The sequence below is a fragment of the Denticeps clupeoides genome, chromosome 8, assembly GCF_900700375.1.
Source record: "Denticeps clupeoides chromosome 8, fDenClu1.1, whole genome shotgun sequence".
In the NCBI taxonomy this organism is placed as follows: domain Eukaryota; kingdom Metazoa; phylum Chordata; class Actinopteri; order Clupeiformes; family Denticipitidae; genus Denticeps; species Denticeps clupeoides.
In genome coordinates, this window is record NC_041714.1 from 11,370,583 (window position 1) to 11,391,426 (window position 20,844).

At 43.8% G+C, this 20,844-nt stretch overlaps 2 protein-coding genes and 1 long non-coding RNA gene across 6 annotated transcripts in view; 1 reads left to right on the forward strand and 2 right to left on the reverse strand.

The window, feature by feature from the left end:
* Positions 1 to 1,003: 1,003 nt before the first annotated feature.
* On the reverse strand, positions 1,004 to 4,344 carry mdh1ab (malate dehydrogenase 1Ab, NAD (soluble)). Its single transcript, XM_028989299.1, has 9 exons — positions 4,237 to 4,344; positions 3,650 to 3,748; positions 3,382 to 3,478; positions 2,883 to 3,058; positions 2,640 to 2,762; positions 2,347 to 2,523; positions 2,012 to 2,125; positions 1,469 to 1,558; positions 1,004 to 1,368 (listed from the first exon to the last, which is right to left on the reverse strand). Exons 1-9 carry the CDS (start codon positions 4,237 to 4,239, stop codon positions 1,246 to 1,248), a joined length of 1,002 nt encoding a protein of 333 aa, XP_028845132.1. The 5' UTR covers positions 4,240 to 4,344; the 3' UTR covers positions 1,004 to 1,245.
* Positions 4,345 to 5,324: 980 nt separating this feature from the next.
* wdpcp (WD repeat containing planar cell polarity effector) overlaps positions 5,325 to 20,844 on the forward strand; it is a 44,600-nt gene continuing 29,080 nt past the window's right edge. For all 4 annotated transcript variants that reach the window (XR_003750570.1, XM_028989672.1, XM_028989671.1 and 1 more), the window contains exon 1: positions 5,325 to 5,654. The gene's annotated coding sequence lies outside the window, so the exon portion shown is untranslated. The remainder of the gene's footprint in view (positions 5,655 to 20,844) is intronic.
* LOC114795930 (uncharacterized) lies at positions 13,991 to 16,506 on the reverse strand. Its single transcript, XR_003750571.1, has 3 exons — positions 16,278 to 16,506; positions 14,888 to 15,084; positions 13,991 to 14,241 (listed from the first exon to the last, which is right to left on the reverse strand). It is a non-coding gene; the product is annotated as an uncharacterized LOC114795930 (long non-coding RNA).

The following is a 20,844-nucleotide window of genomic DNA, read 5'->3' on the forward strand; positions in this document are numbered from 1 at the left end:
GGACCGAGGCCAATGGGAGCTCGGGTCTTAGCCGCGGCGGCCAATCAGATCGCTGCTTCGTGGAGGCTCCCGGCCGTTCATGGCGCCACGTCCGCCGCCACTCGCACCAAGCACAATCCGGTGAAGTTCCGCGCAAGGCAAGTCGTCATAATTATAATACGCTTTCAGTGCGTTTTATAATTCGCCACGATATTTAGTGTACAATTTGAAATACATGCGGTTTGGATTATTTTGTGGGTGGAAAATGAAGCCGATATGGCAAGTGGTGAAAATAATAAAAATACAAATAATAATTTCCAGAACCACGTGACATTTTTTTTGAAGGTCACACATGTTTCTCTGCAAATATACTAGAAGGGATCTAGCGCCACCCTGTGGCCATGTTCTATCACTGTCGACATACCGGTTAAAGTAGTAACCTAGTATACAGCATTGGTTTGTAAATAAGATCTACACTAGATGAGATTGCAAGCAAATTAATTATGAGAAACCATGATACACCCTTCCTAACTAGAAACACTGCGAAATTGCAGTGCAGTGTTATCCTAATTGATCCTAATCAGAGCCCACCCAGGTACGCTGGCCACAGGGCATGGACTCATTTACATTTACAGCATTTATCAGACGCCCTTATCCAGAGCGACTTACCATCAGTAGTTACAGGGACAGTCCCCCCCTGGAGCAACTTAGGGTTAAGTGTCTCGCTCAGGGACACAATGGTAGTAAGCGGGATTTGAACCTGGGTCTTCTGGTTCATAGGCGAGTGTGTTACCCACTAGGCTACTACCACCCCGTAGGGCGTGGTACTCACGCAGGGCGGCGTGCCGTGCGGACAATTTAGAGCAGACAAATGTGCATGCCTTTGGTTGGTGGGAGGAAATCAAAGAACTCAGATGAAACCTACACCCAAGCATTCAAGGTTGTGACCTCAAGGGTTGCAATATTTCTGTAAACTACAGCAGGCCAAAGTCATTTGCAATCAGAAAATGGGTCAAAATAAGCACAAGTTTAACTTTTTATTGTGACAGCGAGTAGTCGTTACAGTAAAAGTACATCTAGTGCATCAGTAGCTGCTGGAGAAACATTCCGTAAACATTTGTGTAACAGTTGTCAGATTTTTGTAACAGTTGATGTAAAGGCCTGACAATGACACACACACAACGAGCCATGAGGAGTGCTCCACAGACAACAGTTTGGAGGTTTCTGGGTGTCTAAGTACTGTGGCATTGGTCGACCCATTCGTAGTCAAACTCCCAGGAACGCAACCGCTGTGTCCCTCTCGTCCACCAGCTCAGCAGCAGTGGCATCCATCTTGGTCCGGGAAAAGTCATTGATCTCAAGGCCGTCGACAATCTTCCAAGACTTGTCCTGAAGAAAAGAAAAAAAAAAAGAAAGTTAAAAAGTAAGTAAGTAAGTAAGAAGTAACATCTCAAAGAAACATAAAAAAAAAAAAAGAATTGCTTCTTACCTTGATAGTAACAGGGAATGAGTAGATGAGGTCTTCTGGGACACCATAAGAATTTCCGGATGAGTAGACCCCCATGGAAATAAATTCACCCTAAAACATTTTTTTTATATTAAATTAAGTAATACATTCATAAAGTGATAAGAGATCACAGATTCTGTGCTTTTTACGGCAGAAATATACTACTACTGAGCTACGTATGCGTATCCGTACACATTGGTGTTAACATAAACTAGTCCGTACTGTGCGTCATAATCTGTGGTGTGTACTCCTTACCACCAAGTGGTCAGTGTTTGTGCACTTGCTCAATAAACAATTTCCTCATGCGTGGAAATCTTGACTGTTGAGTGCAGCTCTATGCAAAACACTGTCTCTATAAAATTTTGCGGGTATTGCAACGTATACGTTGCATTAATTTTTCAGTACGTGCACAAAAAAAAAAAAAAGACACAGGATACAGACTGCCGCTGTATGTATGTATGTATGTATGTAGGAAGCTATCAGCAAGTATACTTCTGCCTTTAAAGTCTCATGAACCACACTGACTTCAGGAGTGCCCCTCCAAATATCCCTCATGTGATCGCAGATGGCCTTGGCAGCGGACATGGCACTCGACAGCTTCCTGGCCTTGATGACCGCAGCCCCACGCTGCTGGACTGTCTGTTAGAGGGAGAGGCAAACCACGGAGAGAGGGAGAGAGCACCGGATACTATTTCAAACATAGCCTTCTAGGCACTTCGGCTCTAAGAAAAGACACAGAACACTATTATTAGGCCAAGGTAATATCACACTGGCTGCCTCTGAGTGCACTCACTGCTTTTTTGACAGCTTGCCATAACTATGATCTCTACTGAGAAGAGTGAGGAACCATCTGAACTTACAGATATGAAGTCTCCTTTCAGCCAGTCGTCGTCCTTAACGACGTCAAACGCAGTTTCGTTCTTGCCCTGGACATTGACCATGCAGTGATGGACATCAGGGTACTGGGTGGAGGAGTGATTTCCCCAGATGATGACATTCTTCATGCTGTCAGGTGGAATTCCACAGCGCATTGCCACCTTAATGGAGGCAGGGTCAGAACCACTGAGCAAAACGTAGTCGACATCATTTTAAGTTCCATTTTTATACAATACAAAAAGCCATTACTCAAGCTCTTACCATTCCTGTAGCTTACCTGAGAACGGGCCCTGTTGTGGTCAAGACGGGTCAAGCAAGAGAAGTTCTCTTTGGGAATGGATGGAGCAGACTTGGCAGCGATTAAGCAGTTGGTATTAGCAGGGTTGCCAACAACCAAGACCTAATTAATGTAGAATTTACATGAAATTCAGGCGGGAGCTTTTTGATTTGATGACCGAGTAACCAAACAAAGCGGCCTTCATAGTCATCATCATTGGCCTTCAAACAGCCCCTTATTTACCTTGACTGTTTTCTTGGCATATTTATCCAAGGCTGCTCCCTGGGACTTGAAAATAGCAACATTTGCTTTTAGAAGGTCTTTCCTCTCCATGCCCTCCTTCCTGGGCATAGACCCCACCAGGATTGCAGCATCCAGGTCCTTGAACGCTACCTCCTCCTTGTCTGTTGGAATGACCTCTGCAAAAAAAAAAAAAAAAAAAAAAAACATTTTTCCAAAGCTTGGCTGCAGGATGAAAGGGGAGATCACACAACAACCCAACAGTGCAGTACCATTGTATGCTGTCTTTGTATCATACAGTAAAGTCCACAATTCAAGGTCTTCAAAACTGGAGGCCCCCCACACAAAGAGACACTGCTTCATTGTGGGGGAAAAATACAATGGTGCGTACTATACGTGCACCTAGTTCAACAGCATCAAATTAACTGCTATGTTTAGTAGAGCACTTTTGGTGCGGACCGAATTTTCGCAGGCCATTAATTTAAAAACAAAAAAAATTCACCCCTCAGAAGCGGGAGAGCGCAGTCCTGTAACTCCATAACAACGCCATCCAGGACTGGCAGCATGGGAGGGATGTCCAGCAGTACAAGGGTGAGAGGCTGGAAAGAGAGGAAATTATTATTATAATTTTTTTTTTTTTACAGGTTATACGGCCACAGCGATTACTTAAAACACTTTTATAGAAGTAAACAAGCCTCAGCTAAGTGAGAGCCGTTTCTTAATTGGCTTTACGACATTAAACATTACGTAAGAAACAGCTTATCTTTCACCTGATCTTTGCCAAAGACATCTCCTTTAGCGATGCCGTACAGGAGAGAATAGGCAATCTGGCCAGCAGCACCAGTCACCAGGACTTTAATAGGTTCAGACTGTAAAAAAAACAAAACATATATATCTATGCATACATACACACACACACACGACTTTATATTTAGTCACATATATTCAATGATCGATACAATTTAATAAAAAAAATATGTAGAAAAATAAAAAATATGTATATTAAAATATGTAGATATATAAAACTACAAAAAAAATCTAACCAAAAACCCTCCTGAAGAAATTGTTAAGACTCTAAAAGAGTCATACGCACAATTTTTTTCTACGGGAAGAAAAAATTGCATTCATTCATTAATTCACTTGCAAGCTCGCAGATAATCAATAAAAATAGTTCCACGTGCCTTATTTGGAGCACTGGTGAAATGCTGCCTACTGTGACACTCAGGATGACGCAAGTTCTACTAAACTGACCAGCCAGTTAAACAGAACGTAGTGACACGTAAAGAAACGGAGGACGGGTCGCTGCACAAACACGATGTTAGTATTTCTCTAGGGGGAAAAGAATGGCTGCACTTACCATCTTCAGCTTTACTTGCAGAATACTTCACAAATGAATCAGGGGAGGTCACCTTTAGTTCTTGCAGCGACGCTGATCTCGGGCTTGAGCACTTGCCATGAATGCGCATGCGCTGGATAATTAGGGGCTTGTGGGAGTTGAAGTTTAGTCGTGTGAAAATTTTGTCATACGACTGCGGTTAAGAACTACATAGCCTACAACGAGGAGCGCCAGGGACCAATAATCACATAAAGTAGTCACCACCGCGCGAGTAAATTATAATATGAAAATTAAAATCTAAATCAAGAACGACTGTGACAATAAATAAGGGATGTTATAAAGCAGTCACAAAGTGTCATTTTACATAACGCATTTTATTTAATTAAAAAGTCACATGGTGCAGTTCTCTAGTAATAATTATTTTAAAAGAGATATGAGTCTGTAATTGCTGGAAAATATAAAAAAATATCAACACCCGGAAAAACGTATTTACCGTAATAACTGGTCTAATCTCTCTGTATTCGAACTGGGAATTACCGCTCCAAGTATGTTGCCAGTTCCGCGTAATATAAGCTATTTAAGGATGCTTTTTCGTGATTGCTTGAGAAAATAATAGAACGGGCTATAGCTTTTGCACTTGTTTTCAGAAACATAAACCAAAATACGTTCAGAGCAGCCAGAAAGCAGACTGTCTATTAGCCCGTCTGTAATTTATTCTATTTTGTTAGAATGAAAGTGAATAAAGTGAAGTGAAAGTGAAGTGATTGTCATTGTGATACACAGGAGCACAGCATACGGTGCAATTTGTCCTCTGCATTTAACCCATCACCCTTGGTGAGCAGTGGGCAGTCATGACAGGCGCCCGGGGAGCAGTGTGTGGGGACGGCGCTTTGCTCAGTGTCGCCTCAGTGGCACCTTCTTTAACCACTAGGCCACCACTGCCCCATGAATTGTGCATAAATACGTAAACAGGAGAAAAAAGAAACTAAAGAGGGAGTAAATGAACTCGTTGACGGATCAATGAACTGACAAAACGAATTCTTTAGGATCGTTGTGCTTCCTTCTTTTTTCATCTTTCTGGGAAGATCTGGCAACACCGCGCTCTGGTTGCTTAGACACGCAGCGCTAAATCCCTGTAGCTGAAAAAATGTGTTAGTTAGCTTGCTTGCTAAATGCATTTAGAAGCACATTTGTACTCTGAAGGTCACTTTAGAGGCGGAATGTCACGTGTACTGGCAGTTTGTTGGAGTGTACTTTATGTTCCTAAATCACTCCTCCCGTGTTAGTAGGTCCAGCACTGAACGCGCTAACCAGGGTAACCTGAAGTAAATTGCATTGCACACGTGTAGCTGGCCGTGCTGGGCTGTTTGTACGTCAGATTTCCAGGGTGGCACAAGACCGAAACCTCGCATGACAGCGAGGAGAAGCAGATTTTGAAGGTAAGTGGACTGGGTGAGTTTGGAATGGCGTTGTGTTGGAGTGGTTATCCGAACATTATTGGAACCCTCGTCGTGGAACCCTCGCATCTCCAGTCGTTTCCAGCGGAGAAGCCCTGAATTCCTGAGAGCCACAAACACTGTGTGCTTTAAGACACGTTGTGGGTGATTTTGGGAAGGGGTTTGTGGCAAATGTTCTACGAGAAACTTTTTTTCTTACATTTATATTCTACCAAGAAATATAATTTGCTATCGGGTTATCTGTCTTAGTTAAAACTTTAAACATGAATTTATTTGCAATATTTATGCCAGCTATGGAAATGGTTTAAATGATACCTTACTATGAAAATCATCATGTTCAATTAGGTCATAAAAGAAATTAATATACACACTAAACTACAATAACTAAAATGTAATTACTGTACAGATCTCTACAAGAGAAAAGTAAAACTTTTCTGTACAATGAACAGGACAACATCATGCAGGACGCTTGTAAGTGGATATGTTTGATATTTCAAACAGGAGACACACAAGACAAGACAAACATGTGCAAAATGGTCGGTATGTTATCATGTGCATAAGTCTGGAAGTGTATTGTTGTTGAATTTATCATTTTTTTGGGGTGATTGCAGTGCACTGAGAGCTCTTGAGTGCTTGGGGGAAGAAGCAGTGTCTGCAGTGTCTGTCGCAGTTGCAGTTCTGATGCTGTGGAACCGTCTGCCAGACGGTAGGAAGGAGAACAGGGCATGTCCATTATGGTGCGAGCTCGACGAATGAGGTCTTTCGCGTAGAGCTGGGCGATCGGGGGAAGTTGAACCCTGATGATGCACATTATTTCATAATGCAATGTGGTAATAGTGTGCTTAAATTTCATTGTTGTGGACCATTCTTGTGGCAGAATTGTTCAACCCTGTTTTTACCATAGATTTTAATAGTTTTGAGTCCTGTCTGCCATTAAAATGTTGTTTTTTTGTAGAGGTATAGCATTAATAAACAGGAAGCAAAAGGGTCGGAGTGCCGTAGTGTTTGGGCGGTGACAGCCGATCCCACCTATGAATTTTGCATGATGTCATTACAGGCTCATTACATCAGGACAACAAAGGAAGCGCAGATTCAGTTTCACCTCCTCACCAAGACTTTGTTTTCGCGCCACTCGGTCCCAGACAGAACTCTTTAATAGGTGGAGGGATGGAGAGCGAGATCTGGAGGTCGACCAAAAGAGCTTTCTTTGTTTTGGGCGTGTAGAGGGCGCTAGCAGTTAGGTTTACATGATTTTGCAACCTGATAATAGTTTTCGCTCCAAAAAGTTAGTTTTTTTTTTTTTTTTGTGAATAAAATTTATTACATTAGTACTGTTAAGTAATCATCAGTAAAAGAGAGTTGAAGACTTTCTTTTTTTTCTTGTTCTTAGTCTGGAGTGCAAAAAATATGAGAACTGTGATACTTCCTTTTAATGATATACTAATATCGAGTATCTGTGTAGCTTAAATAATTGTGTTAGAAATATTTTTATGGCAGACATAGGCAGAAACTAAAGGCAGGTTTAAGGCACTCACACAGCAGAGACATTAAGATTCTTGTTTTATTTATTGTGCAGTAATCAATGATAAAATTGTCGCGCTCAGTCACTTTTGGGAACTGTGAGGTTCAAGATCATTGTTTAACAAGATGGTCTCCTTGCTGTTTTTCTTGTGATTGGCCTGCTGTAAATGATGTTTTTCTGAGTTTGGCTCTTTGTCAGTGTCCAGTCAGACCAGTGGAACATGGGTTCACCCTCTTGGTTTCTTTCTGGCTAGTCTGCTTGGCTGGGCTTTTGCTTTTAAATCTTTCCTTTTCCTGTCCTCCAATTTTTTTTGTCAGCCCTCACTCACATTTTCCTTCCATTTAGTTGTCTGAACCTCAGAACTTGTCCTCTTTGTATCAAGGGCCTTTGCATTGAATATGGTCCTTTGTAAAACTCAAGTGTCCATAATAACATCAGTTATTTAACAAACTCCAAGTTCTTACAGGGAGTGCAAAATTATTAGGCAAATGAGTATTTTGTCCACATCATCCTCTTCATGCATGTTGTCTTACTCCAAGCTGTATAGGCTCAAAAACCTACTACCAATTAAGCATATTAGGTGATGTGCATCTCTGTAATGAGAAGGGGTGTGGTCTAATGACATCAACACCCTATATCAGGTGTGCATAATTATTAGGCAACTTCCTTTCCTTTGGCAAAATGGGTCAAAAGAAGGACTTGACAGGCTCAGAAAAGTCAAAAATAGTGAGATATCTTGCAGAGGGATGCAGCACTCTTAAAATTGCAAAGCTTCTGAAGCGTGATCATCGAACAATCAAGCGTTTCATTCAAAATAGTCAACAGGGTCGCAAGAAGTGTGTGGAAAAACCAAGGTGCAAAATAACTGCCCATGAACTGAGAAAAGTCAAGCGTGCAGCTGCCAATATGCCACTTGCCACCAGTTTGGCCATATTTCAGAGCTGCAACATCACTGGAGTGCCCAAAAGCACAAGGTGTGCAATACTCAGAGACATGGCCAAGGTAAGAAAGTCTGAAAGACGACCACCACCGAACAAGACACACAAGCTGAAACGTTAAGACTGGGCCAAGAAATATCTCAAGACTGATTTTTCTAAGGTTTTATGGACTGATGAAATGAGAGTGAGTCTTGATGGGGCAGATGGATGGGCCCGTGGCTGGATTGGTAAAGGGCAGAGAGCTCCAGTCCGGCTCAGACGCCAGCAAGGTGGAGGTGGAGTACTGGTTTGGGCTGGTATCATCAAAGATGAGCTTGTGGGGCCTTTTCGGGTTGAGGATCAAGCTCAAGTTCAACTCCCAGTCCTACTGCCAGTTTCTGGAAGACACCTTCTTCAAGCAGTGGTACAGGAAGAAGTCTGCATCCTTAAAGAAAAACATGATTTTCATGCAGGACAATGCTCCATCACACGCGTCCAAGTACTCCACAGCGTGGCTGGCAAGAAATGGTATAAAAGAAGAAAAACTAATGACATGGCCTCCTTGTTCACCTGATCTGAACCCCATTGAGAACCTGTGGTCCATCATCAAATGTGAGATTTACAAGGAGGGAAAACAGTACACCTCTCTGAACAGTGTCTGGGAGGCTGTGGTTGCTGCTGCACGCAATGTTGATTGTGAACAGATCAAAACACTGACAGAATCCATGGATGGCAGGCTTTTGAGTGTTCTTGCAAAGAAAGGTGGCTATATTGGTTGCTGATTTGTTTTTGTTTTGTTTTTAAATGTTAGAAATGTATATTTGTGAATGTGGAGATGTTATATTGGTTTCACTGGTAAAAATAAATAATTGAAATGGGTATATATTTGTTTTTTGTTAAGTTACCTAATAATTATGCACAGTAATAGTCACCTGCACACATAGATATCCCCCTAAAATAGCTCAAAATAAAAACAAACTAAAAACTACTTCCAAAAACATTCAGCTTTGATTTTTTGGGTTCATTGAGAACATGGTTGTTGTTCAATAATAAAATTATTCCTCAAAAATACATCTTGCCTAATAATTCTGCACTCCCTGTATATAAATCAGGCCTCTGAACAAGGACATACTGTCTGCAGTGAGCATCCAGAACTTCCCTGTTTAAAACTGTTGTTGGTGTTGGATGTTTCAGTAGATTGGTGACAATGTGCCTCAAGAAGATGAAAGGACTTTTTCTTGTTTAAAAGTTGCACCTCCACTTGGCTTCATCTTTTCAAGTTCTTTTTACTGAGGCAGGGGTCAGCAGCTGCCTGTACAATGCATGGAATCTCAATCAAGATCTGACCAGCCTTTAAAAAAAAAAAGCTCTTGTTGGCTAAAGTATGATCAGAATTATCTTATATGTGATTTTCTTTTTTCAAATTTTTGACTCAGTGGGGTATAAACAGAAATAAACATTAAAAACTAATGTTTTAGGTTTAGTCTCCATCAACCTTTTGATCTGTGAGGGATGTTGAAAGTTTTTTGAACACGTCTTATTTGAAATGTTTGGTCCTACATGCTTATTTCTGCCTTTGGCTCAAATTCCCTGTCTGTTGACATGTGGGGATTATACATACTTTCTATATAAAGAGGAAATCAAAACAAAGGCCAGAAAGACAACGGGAGGGATGATAACATCTGGTGCCTGTTCCCGCGGTGACCTGATCTCCATGTGTACGCTGTGAAAACAGGCATTGTGGGCGTTGTTCTGTCCCGCACGGCCAAGCCTGATGAGGGCCGCTGCGATGGCTGCTCTCCATGTGAAAATCTAGATAACTGGGAATGTTTAGATTAGATTCAGGCTCAATTGTCATGGCACATCGTATCGGTGGCAGTGCAAGAAAATAGTGGAGTGCAGAGTAGGATAATTACGGTAATGTTAGATGTCTAGAGAATACATGGAGAGATGGGTTAAAGTCAATAAAGGAGTTACTATTCTTATACAGATGGGTGAGAAGAACCTTTTTAGACGTTTTAAGGCATTAGCGGTGGTAGTAGCCTAGTGGGTAACACACTCGCCTATGAACCAGAAGACCCGGGTTCAAATCCCACTTACTACCATTGTGTCCCTGAGCAAGACACTTAACCCTAAGTTGCTCCAGGGAGACTGTCCCTGTAACTACTGATTGTAAGTCGCTCTGGATAAGAGCGTCTGATAAATGCCATAAATGTAAATGTAAATGGTGAGCAACGCAACATTTGGGGCATTCCTTGCCTAGCGGGTAAGGAAGCGGACCCGTAATCGGAAGGTTGCAGGTTCGAACCCCGAGCCACCATGGTGCCACTGAGGTGCCACTGGGCTGCTCCCCAGGCGTTTCATGTTTTACATTTACAGCATTTATCAGATGCCCTTATCCAGAGCGACTTACAATCAGTAGTTACAGGGACAGTCCCCCCTGGAGCAACTTAGGGTTAAGTGTCTTGCTCAGGGACACAATGGTAGTCAGCGGGATTTGAACCCGGGTCTTCTTCTTCACAGGCGAGTGTGTTACCCACTAGGATGTATGCCTGATGTAGCCTGATGTAACCCATGAATCACAAAAACATCCCTCTGTCCTCGCAATCATCCCTGTCTAAGCACCCCTGCTGTCCTGCCGTGTTTTTACTTGAGTGTGATTTATTTTTTTTTAAAGTTCACATCAGTTCACGATCGTGCAAGTTCACCCGCGTTGACGTCTGAAGTGAAAATGTAAGCGAATGTTCTGACTGTTGGATGAGCGCCACGGCTTGCTGAAGCTCGCACCCGTGTTCCATCACTAGATGTCAGTGTTGATGCAGCAGGGTTTCCTCCGTAGCCTTGCGGTTTGTGTAATGTAGCGCAATTAACGTCGCGCCGAACTGGTTTTATTTGTGTGCTGACATGTGATTTGTGCTCGTCTGGCAGATTAATTATTGCGAATGTTTGTTTGACTTGGCAAAGCATGCACTGTTTTTTTTTTTTTTTAAGTAGTTTAAACCCACTTTTCAGCCTAGCTGCACCTCTTTCTAAATAATTAGTCGATTGCAAAAAACACCTATTAAAAAATACCTATTAAAAGATGAAGGAACAAATGATGCCTGAGGCCGGCCCATGAATCAGAGACCTTTGTAACCCTCTCTTCATACGTGGAGAAGGTTGACCAGTCAAAGTTCATCTTCAGAGTGATTAACAGTTCTCCCATCAGTCTCACCCAGCGAGACCCATCACCTCAATTAAGAAATCAAATGTCTTTTTAATTTCTCACCTTTTAGCACCTTCAGACACACCTGTTCTTTCTGACCCTCGCATGGCATGATGGCGTCCAGCAGAGGGTGCTGCCAGGCCACCCTTCAAACCCATTTCTAGGACGTAGTGGAGAATCTTGGTCCGTTTCTGCTAGATTCTCTGTGCCATTGTGCAGAACTTTGCCAGGGAAGTCATGTGACCTGGTCCTGTGCTTTTGCTATTGGGCGTAGACAGTGTTTTTGTGTGTGTGTGTGTGTGTGTGTGTGTGTATTTTCGTAAACCACTCAGCACTCCTCCATGTACCGTTAATTCAAATCCTCCTAACTGGACGCCGGTCCCAACCTGGCATCCACAGCCCCCTGCACAGCAATAAAGGAAAGAGCGTCCGGCCTCCGGCCTCCGAGCCAGGGCCTGCCGCTGGTGAGTTTTGTTGTTGCCGTTTGTTTGTGCTCACGAGGAATGCTTTCCCCACAATATGTGTGGGGATTAAGGCACCATTTTCTGTGCCCTGGGTCGCTGTGCAGATGTTAACTTGGATAACGTTGCCTTGCCGACGGCCCCCTTGTCTGGAATGGCCACCAGTAAGCCTGTGTACACGTGTGAAATCAGGGGGGACACTTTGATCCAGTGTCACGCGTCAGAAGACGGGTCTTTTGTTTGAATTTTTTTTTTTTTTTGTTGTTGTTGTTGGTGATTCACTCGAGCTGCCACAAATGACACACATACACATCTGTTAGAAGAGGAGACACGAGCTAATTCCCTCTCAATTTCTTTCCTACCTTCACATCTCACACACACACACACACGCTCTCTAGAGAGTCACACCTTCTGAATTGAACTCACTGTAGTCAGTGCAGCATCGCAGAAAAAAATGCTGGCGGCTTAAGCGCTGAAAAGAGCCGCTGCAGTGTCAAAATGAGAAGCGTCAAGCCCAGCAACAATGGCGGCAGCGCCAGCAGCAGTGCTATTGTCAGATGTGAATTAAATGGATGTACAACTAATGTGTCTTAATGGCTCGGCAGCTGCTGCTGCTGCTGCTTTTTGGCCCTTCGCTCCCACACTATGCCACGTTTGTTCCCCGTTTAAAAATGCCTGAGGATTCTGAACAATTATATGTAAGCCTATATCTGAGCAAGCCCATTGGAAGCATTCAGCATGCAGGGGTGGGGTGCACCGGAGGTTGCCTGTTTTTTTTTTTTTTTTCTGGTCGGACTCGCATAAAAATATTATAGATGTGCTCAAGTGGATGTCATACAGTACATCTAACACGGGTTTAGTAAACCCCACGCAGATGGCATGCCGCTGGAGCAAAGCCACATGAAATCGGAACTCGACGTGGGTCCTTTGGGAAAGAAAGACGTCGGGTATTAAAGGTAATGTGATTGTGGCTGTAATCGGTGTTGCAAATTGGTGAAAATTGAAGGCAAATGTTGTTTGTTGCCTGAGAGGAACCACGAGAAGAAAAGCCAACAAAGTGGCATTCAAAAGTTCAATGCAGCAAGGAAGGGGTAAAAGAAATTGAACAAACCAGAAGGCGGCCTTGCCCAGAACTCCTCGGCCTGATTGTCTGAGTGAGTTTTGAAATGCGAACCTGCGTCCCTTTGAGTCATTTTAATTCTTTAACTGCCGGTGAATATGCAACACGGGAGCCGTCCCCTACAGGCTACCAGCGGAGAAAGGTGATACAGGATCTAACAAGACAGGACTTGACATAGCAATGCACTTCCCCGCCATTGTCACAGTTGACCTGGGGAAATCAGGCACCATTTGAAGATTTTCTTTCTTCAGAAGAAGAGAAAAGAAGACATGTGTACGTATATATCTCAGAAATCCTGAGGTCAAATAAAGCATCAAGTGCAATTGTTGAAGTGGAAGGCAGGGCTGAGCATGAGTGCTTTTTCTGTGAGTGGGGGGTGTGAGGTAGTGGTAGGGGAAGCAGTGGCCTTCATCCTCGCTCAGATGAAATCATCTCGTGGAGGACCGTGTGTTTGTATTGCTGCTCCTGAACATGCTCTCACCATTGTGAGGTTGAGCTGGAGACGAATCGGACATCTCGTGGAAAGATGTAACCCCTGGCACACACGAATTTTTGACTCAGGTTTCACTGGATATATCGTGTTATCTTACTTTTCTCACATAGGTTGTGTGGGAATGTCACCATCTGCAGACTCAGCAAAGCTCCAAGTATGCCACGATTGAACGCTATCAAATTGCCACGATATAAACATGGTCTTGGCCTGCTTCAAGAAAAGATATCTACGGATATCATGGAAATGATTAAAAAAGAAATTTCATCTTAATGGAAGAACCACATAGGGCCCCATTCTTAAACCGCTTTGAGAATGTTTAGGTTGTGCTGGAGAAGTCTTGTCATAAAATCTCAGTGAACGGAACATATATATATTGTCACATAGTGAGAGCACCACGTGCTAAAGGCGCACCAACCAAAGAGTGTGTGACTTTTTTTTCAACACACTAATTAATGAGTGTATTGTGATACATTTGTATTGTCATCAATTTTGATATTGATAATAGAATTGGAACACTGTGATCAGTATTGATAAACATATTGTGATTTATAATTGTTCAGCCCTCTCCGCTGTTCAAATGAGCCGTGAGGTCTTGCTTCTTTTATTTTCAAAAATGTCCGACTGAGTTGTCGAACCATTGAGTTGTCACGCGATGAAAAGGACGCAGCGAGTCCAGTGTTAGCTGTACAGTGGCCGCAGTGTCACTGGGCTCTTTGGGGGAGTGACAGGATGTCATTTTTCCTTGACGGGCAGCTGTGGATGTGGTGTAATGAGGCGCCTTGAAGTCCAGAACATCCTCCTGACCTTTCCGTGACTTGCCGCCACATGGAGTCTCGGCAGTCCACATGTCCCTGTCAAAAGTCGTGGAGTGAAACCTTTAGCGCCGAGGCATTAAAAAAAAGAAGTAAATCCAACAACAAAAACAAAGGCACGGCGGCGGTGACAGGTGTCCTTGCGGCTCTCCTTTGCGCTTCGGGCCCCACTCGATATTTATGAAATGTCCCCTCTGCGGTCCCTCACAGACGACGCAACTTTCGGCCCCTCTCTGAAAGTCAAAGAGCTCAGCGGCTGGCAGGGGGCTCAAGGCGACCGGAGGATTCCGCTTGTTTTTCTGCTCCAGGGACCCCGGGTAAACACCTGACTTAAACGCAGTTCCTTCTCCCCCCTCCGCACTCACCCTGTTCCTCCCTAATGACGTTTACAGATGTGCTTAGCGCCCCTTAGCCACGCCCGCGACTCTTTTGGCCCTTGTTTATTGCGCTCCGTGTTTGCCTCCCTGCCAATCGGAATTGCAGTCGCTCTCGGACTCCTGGCCTGTAATAAATCGCATCTTCCTATTAACCCGGCGCTCCGTCTGCGGCGAGATGCGCCGACCCGGTGGCCCGCGTGTATTGAAGCTTGGGAGGGTGGATGCAGCGCTTATCTTTGCACTGTCAGCTACCCCGAGTCGTCATTAGCTTTGAACTTGGAAATGTGCTGATGCCGAAGTTTGCGAACCTGGAGTGCAGGAGAGCGGGAAGCCCGGCGGTCTGCAGGGTTCCTCCTGAGCGCAGCGACGCCGGGGGCGATCGCCGGCGGCACGGCGTGCGGGACGAGGCGACCGCGCCGCACGGCGGAGGGACGGCCACGCCGGCGTGAGCAGATAAGATGGCCGGTGGCGATGGCTTTGTGGCCCTGTGTGTGGCACGTCAGGCCTGGGAGAACATGGCAGAGTGTCAGACAGAGGCTAATCCAACCTGGCTGGGACACGCTAAGCTAACGCCCCCCCTCCCTCGCGCTGTTCACAGCCAGACACGGTCTCAATGAGTGGATTCGCAGGCCACCAGAGCTTTTCTGCTAATCTTGTTCTTATTCCTTCTTTATTCTGTTTGATGCTATTAAATGCACTTCCATGCAGAGTTACAGGAATAATCCAACTATTTTGGGTCCACTGTAGTGGACGGGGCATATATTCAGGATTTACAAAAATGAACGGATACAGTCAAGAAAGGACTGCTTGCTAGTCTGTATTTTGACTGCCAGAACATGAACAATGTCTTTATTAACATTGTTTAATATGAGAGGAGTCAGTGGGCACGATTGACAGCTTTGATGTAAAAAAATTTAATATTGTGTATTTTTGGTACATGACGATAGGTTTGTTTCAAGTACCCATGAAAGATAAAAAAAAAATTGATTAGAAAGAATTGGGACGCACTCAACATCATGACAGGTCCTGCAGTGGCAGTACTCTAGGCACTTCATGTACCTTACTACCGCACTGCTCGCCACGATAGACGAGGAGGCAGAGCATTTGGGGAGACTGGCCACGCTGCTTTCAATCAAGAGGTTTGTGGAAATGTCAAGTATGTGATGCAGTGCCCCCTGGGTAGTGTAGTTTATACAGCGCCATTACTGATCACCCAGACGCTGACACTTAACTCTGCATGGAAACTTGTTAGAAGCATTAAAAAAAAGTCTCTAGGTGCCAGAACTTTGCCCATTTATCATTTTTTTTTCTTTTCTACTGATGGATTGATTATGCAGTTTCGTAATGCAAAATTTGGTCCTTGAGCTTAAGGTCTAAAGATCGAATAGTTCTCTGTTTATAGGACCTCTTGTCTGTATTGTCTTTTTCCACCACCTGCCTGAACTTTTCAACTCTTAAACTCTGCATGGCCTCCGGTGTCTAAAGCAACAATCACTGTCAATTCGCCCCTTCCAACCTTTTCCAAACCCCTTCCATATTATGCGCTCAACTCCACCCCCTTAGTTGCCAGACTTACCCCACGGCTGACTCCATTTTACAAGCCCCCTCCCTCTCCGCCAGCCTCGGCCTTGACTGACAGCTCTTATATACATACACAGAACACGCAGTGTACCTGTCTCCTCAGATGAATAGTATTACCTTTAGTTCATTTTGTTCTGCTTGTCCGTCATCCCCTTTCTCTGGCCTCTTGCGGGAAACTCCTGACTGGGGAGCCATGATGATCGTTGCTTGCTGTCTATGTGTGTTTGTGTGTGAGTGTGTGTGTGTATGTGTGTGTGTGTGTGTGTGTGTGTGTGTGTGGGTGAGAGAGAGAGGAAGACCATCCCCTCCGGAGTGGAGTGTTTCAGAACAGCGCCTGGCGCCTCTCTGTCCCCAACACACCGATCTTCAATGGCACTGCCACTTCACAGAGAGCTACACCACAAAGCACACACACATTTTGGCACTGTCTAATGCCTGTGACTTTATCTATTCTCTCTCTCTCTCACTCTCTCTCTCCTTCTCTTAATTCTCCTGAAGTTCCTGGTTGGGAGCTGTTGTGCATCAGTACATCAGTTGACACGATTATTCCATAACTACACCACGGGGGTTAATAGTCTCGTTCTGTAGTTCACCTCTGATTATCTGTCTGCATGTTTGTCTTGCTAGTGAGGTGTATGAATCTGAGATCACATTTCTGACATGTGTACAAGGTAGGATGTGTAACATGTGGACAGGAGGAGGGTTAAATCACTGTCAATCATGCCTATACTTTTCCCTCCTTTAAAAACTTTTGTTCATCTTATGGGTCCAGCCCTGGTGATAATCAGCCCTGCTGGGATTTTCCTCCTCAGCCCCCTGCCCGTCACGCCTCTCTCAGCATAACAGGGGTTATCGGTACCACTCCCCCCTCCCCCTCGGCTGACCTTCCCAACCAGATCCGGTTTCACTCCAGCCTTATCGGCCTCCACAGTCTGCTCCTGAGCAACCTGCAGCATCCCAGGATGCAACTCTCCAGATGGACAGTGATTCTGCAGCTGTGTGGGTCCACATACTGTCTGGACCCGTCGGTCTGTTTTTCTTCCGCCTTTTTTCCCGACGTGCTCCCTTCTCACTTCTTCTCTCGCTATACCGTTAATCCTGATACAAGCCTGCACCCTCCAGGATGAAGATAAAAGCCATACTCTTTTGTCATGTTTTGTGGTGTTTTTTTTTTGTTTTTTTTTCTTCCACGCCGGCACATACGGGATGAAGTGATTGTTGTCCTGTGGAGAGGGCAGAGCCGGAGGCTGCGGCGGAGTTCAAAACTGCAAGTGCAAACGCCGCCACACCAACACAACCCAGCGCCTTCAACCTCAGGCAACCATCACACCTGAAACACCAGTTTCTGTTGGCATGCCTGTGTGTGTGTGTGTTTGGTGTGTTTGGCCGTTTCTGTGCCAGGATCCCATCAGGAGGCTATAAAAAGAAAGCCGAAAGTGCAGAGGCAGGGTGACGCTGAAGTGGCGGCGTAATTAAAATGGTTGTGTGATGGGCGTAGAGTCTGAAGCCAGTCACCTGTGGCAGGTCTTCAGCCCTGTAATTTCAGCTGTCACTCAGAGTGAGGTGACAGCTTCAACTGTGACTTCTGACAGAGGTGAGCTCATTCACATAGGACAGCCTTGGGGCATTTGGGGAGGGGCCTTTTTTTTAAGAAGAAGAAGAAACTTAAGTTTAACATAAACATAAAAAACACAGCACTTTAAGGACTGAGTCCATATTTTCCCAGAACTTATTAAGATTTATTTGAAGTTGTTTCCAAACATATTTCTTACCCAACATTTGTGTTCTGGTTGCAAAATAAATGGCATTCGCCTTGGTCCCTCTTTCTAGCATAAGTCATCATTAATTAAATTTCAGCTGGAGTTCAGTAAATTGAATGTAATGATTTAGTTTAACTGATTTATGTGCCAATATTTTAGGTGCCAAGTGTGGATTTAGGAATTTCTGAGATCCACACAGGATCAAAATTATAAATACAAGCTGAAATACATACTCTACATCCACCCAAACTAATATTTGGTTAAATGTCCTGGTGCAAGTTGCACATCAATCATTTTGGCAATCAATAATCAAGCATTAAATCATTTTTTAATAAACTATAAAATCTGTTGTTCTGTTGTATGTACCTAAATGAATATGACATAATCCCACTCCCAAAAGTCCCAAAATGTAATAATGACAGTTTCCGTATTCTGTATAATTTCCTATTCATATTCATATTCATTCATATTGCTATATTTCTCCATATTGTGAGGTAAATTGTTGTAGACGTGGCTTCTTGTATATTTTGAGTATATTTTGTTTTTAGGAGGGAGTAATAGTGTCAAGAAGCAACCTGTTTGTCCCTTTACTGCATTCTTCTCCTCGAACCATTCTGTCCATCTTGACCAGGAATGGGGTGAGATACACCTGCAGGCGCATGCTCAGACTAACCAGCTGTATGTTTCTTGTTCCTGTACACTCTCCGAATAAATATGATAACTGTTGTTTGGCACGTTTCAAGAATCCGTTTGACCCATATTCTTATCCACCTTTTTATCTTCTCTTCTTTTTAAAGAAGTCTCATGAAAAAAGGGCGCAGTCTTACAAATGCATTACCATGTGACTTCAGATGGGGATGGCGGCGTGGTAAAGGGTAATTAGGAGTGAAGGGCACTCATCAAGACACAGTTAAATCGAGAGTCCAATAAATGAGGAGTGATAAATTTAATCTGTCTTGATTAAATAAGCGAACAGCGGGACGTCTTGTCTGCTCCGTCCACTGGGCACTCGCCGTGAGATTGGCTTGATTGACTCTGCTCTTTCCTGCCTGAATACTAATGACGGCTCTCTACCCAACGCTGGCCCAGGCTGCGCGTGGTTAAATGAGAGGGAGAGACAACAGAATTGATAAGGTTTTGATAACGAGTCGTTTCTCTCTAGCTTCAATTATGCCGCATTTAAATCTTGGTGGGACCTTAAGGCCCAGATGTCTTGTCCTTGTTTTTAAAGCTTTTATATAGATCATGTTTTTTTTTTTTTTTTACTTTTTATCTTCTGTTGCCTCAGAAGAGCATATGTGACAAGAATGGAATAATGGAAAATTAATTACACCCATTGACATTAAAGGCGTGCATTTTTTTTTTTTTTTTTTTTTTCGGAAAAAGTAGCAGGAATAACAATGTCTTTTCATTTCGGCGAGACTGTAGTGTATTGAGTTTTAAAGCAGTATGCCACAAGATGCTGGTTGTTTTTTTTTTTCCTGATTAAGAAGCGCTGTTAAAGTAAAGTGTGCTTTTATAAAAGGTCTATGTCAGAATGATTAAATATCCAATTATTAAATACATTCATCAGTACAACCCATTGTTCTGCCTAGCGTTAAAAAGGAGTGAAAAGGGTTTTTTGAGTATTAGTCAATGCGATTTTAGGCAATGCTACATCTCACAGACTTATCTCACAGCATAACTAAACCTTTATGGGCAGTTTCATCGGATTAAAGCTACCCATAAATAGGAAAAAAAGAACAAATTCCCACAATTGACAGAGTTTTGTGCGAAAATGGGACTTTGTTCTGCTGTCTGCCTTGAAAGGAAAACGTTTGAAGCCATGTACCAGTTGAGCCAGACAACCCCTTTAAACATTACCAGATTGTCTCAGATTATGTTTAATATGTGCCGGGGGAACCGTCTTGAACGTATTACTGCTATTGCCCCAGAAATGAATTGTTAAAACACATACACAGCAATTCTGACAGCTCTGCTGAGAGGCCGTAACCTCAACGGCTGAATAGCAACTCTTTCTTCTGCTTTGCTTTGTGCTCTTGTGCTCATTACACGTCAAGTGGGCATGAGACGGTACTCCTGGGCTGTCGTATAAAACAAGCATCTTTTTCCACTTCAATCTGAGGGTGATAAAAAGAGTGGTATTGGGAGGGAAGGCAGAGCTAGTCTCGGGTCCTCAGGCCCGACATGAAAGAGGACACGGCGTCTTTACTGGTGTAAAAGTGCAGCGCAAAATGCTAAATCCAAACCCAGTCGCCCCAATTTTACACTGGTGAGTAGATGGACGCGCTCACCTGAGACAGGGTCAGGGACACAGGGGACGGGCTCTCCCCACGACACGGATTAAAATGAGCCAGACAGCTGTTGAGGTACACCGTATCTCTGCGTGGTGCTTCAGAAGGCCGCAGCTGACCTGCATCCTTCACAAGGAAACGTGAAGGTGTCTCTCTGGGATTTCATTTGTCTTTGACCTACCACCATGTTACGCTTTCCTTCAGCACGCCAGCCCACACGCAAGATCAAAAAGTGCCAGTCTTCATTTGATTGGTAGGTTTTGTTGCAGGAATAACAGATTAGTGGAGCATTTCACAGCCGTTGTGCAGGGGTGGATTTTTGTGTTTGTAGAACAGGTAAGTGATGTTTTCAAGAGTGTGAGGTTCCTGAGTCAACAGCGAGCATTTGGAGTGTGACAGTTCAGAATGTCAGCTATTCTGTGTGAACCTCTCTCAGGTTTCTTAACCCTAACCTGAGATGACTGCAAGGAGCTCTGACCATGACGTCAAAAAAAAAAAAAAATAGCTTATGTGGCTTCACAACCTGCCTGATGGTGATTATAGACAATTTACAATGCTTTCTTTGCCCTGCTCCCCGGCTTTTGAGGCCGCCAGCCAGGACTCATCATCTTGGCGAACGTACATTCAAGC

Coding starts and splice junctions, on each gene's coding strand:
- mdh1ab (XM_028989299.1), bottom strand. Junction 2,524..2,639: donor ACAACAGGGCCCGTTCTCAG/GTAAGCTACAGG, acceptor GCCTCCATTAAG/GTGGCAATGCGCTGTGGAAT. Junction 2,126..2,346: donor TGAAAGGAGACTTCATATCT/GTAAGTTCAGAT, acceptor TCCCTCTAACAG/ACAGTCCAGCAGCGTGGGGC.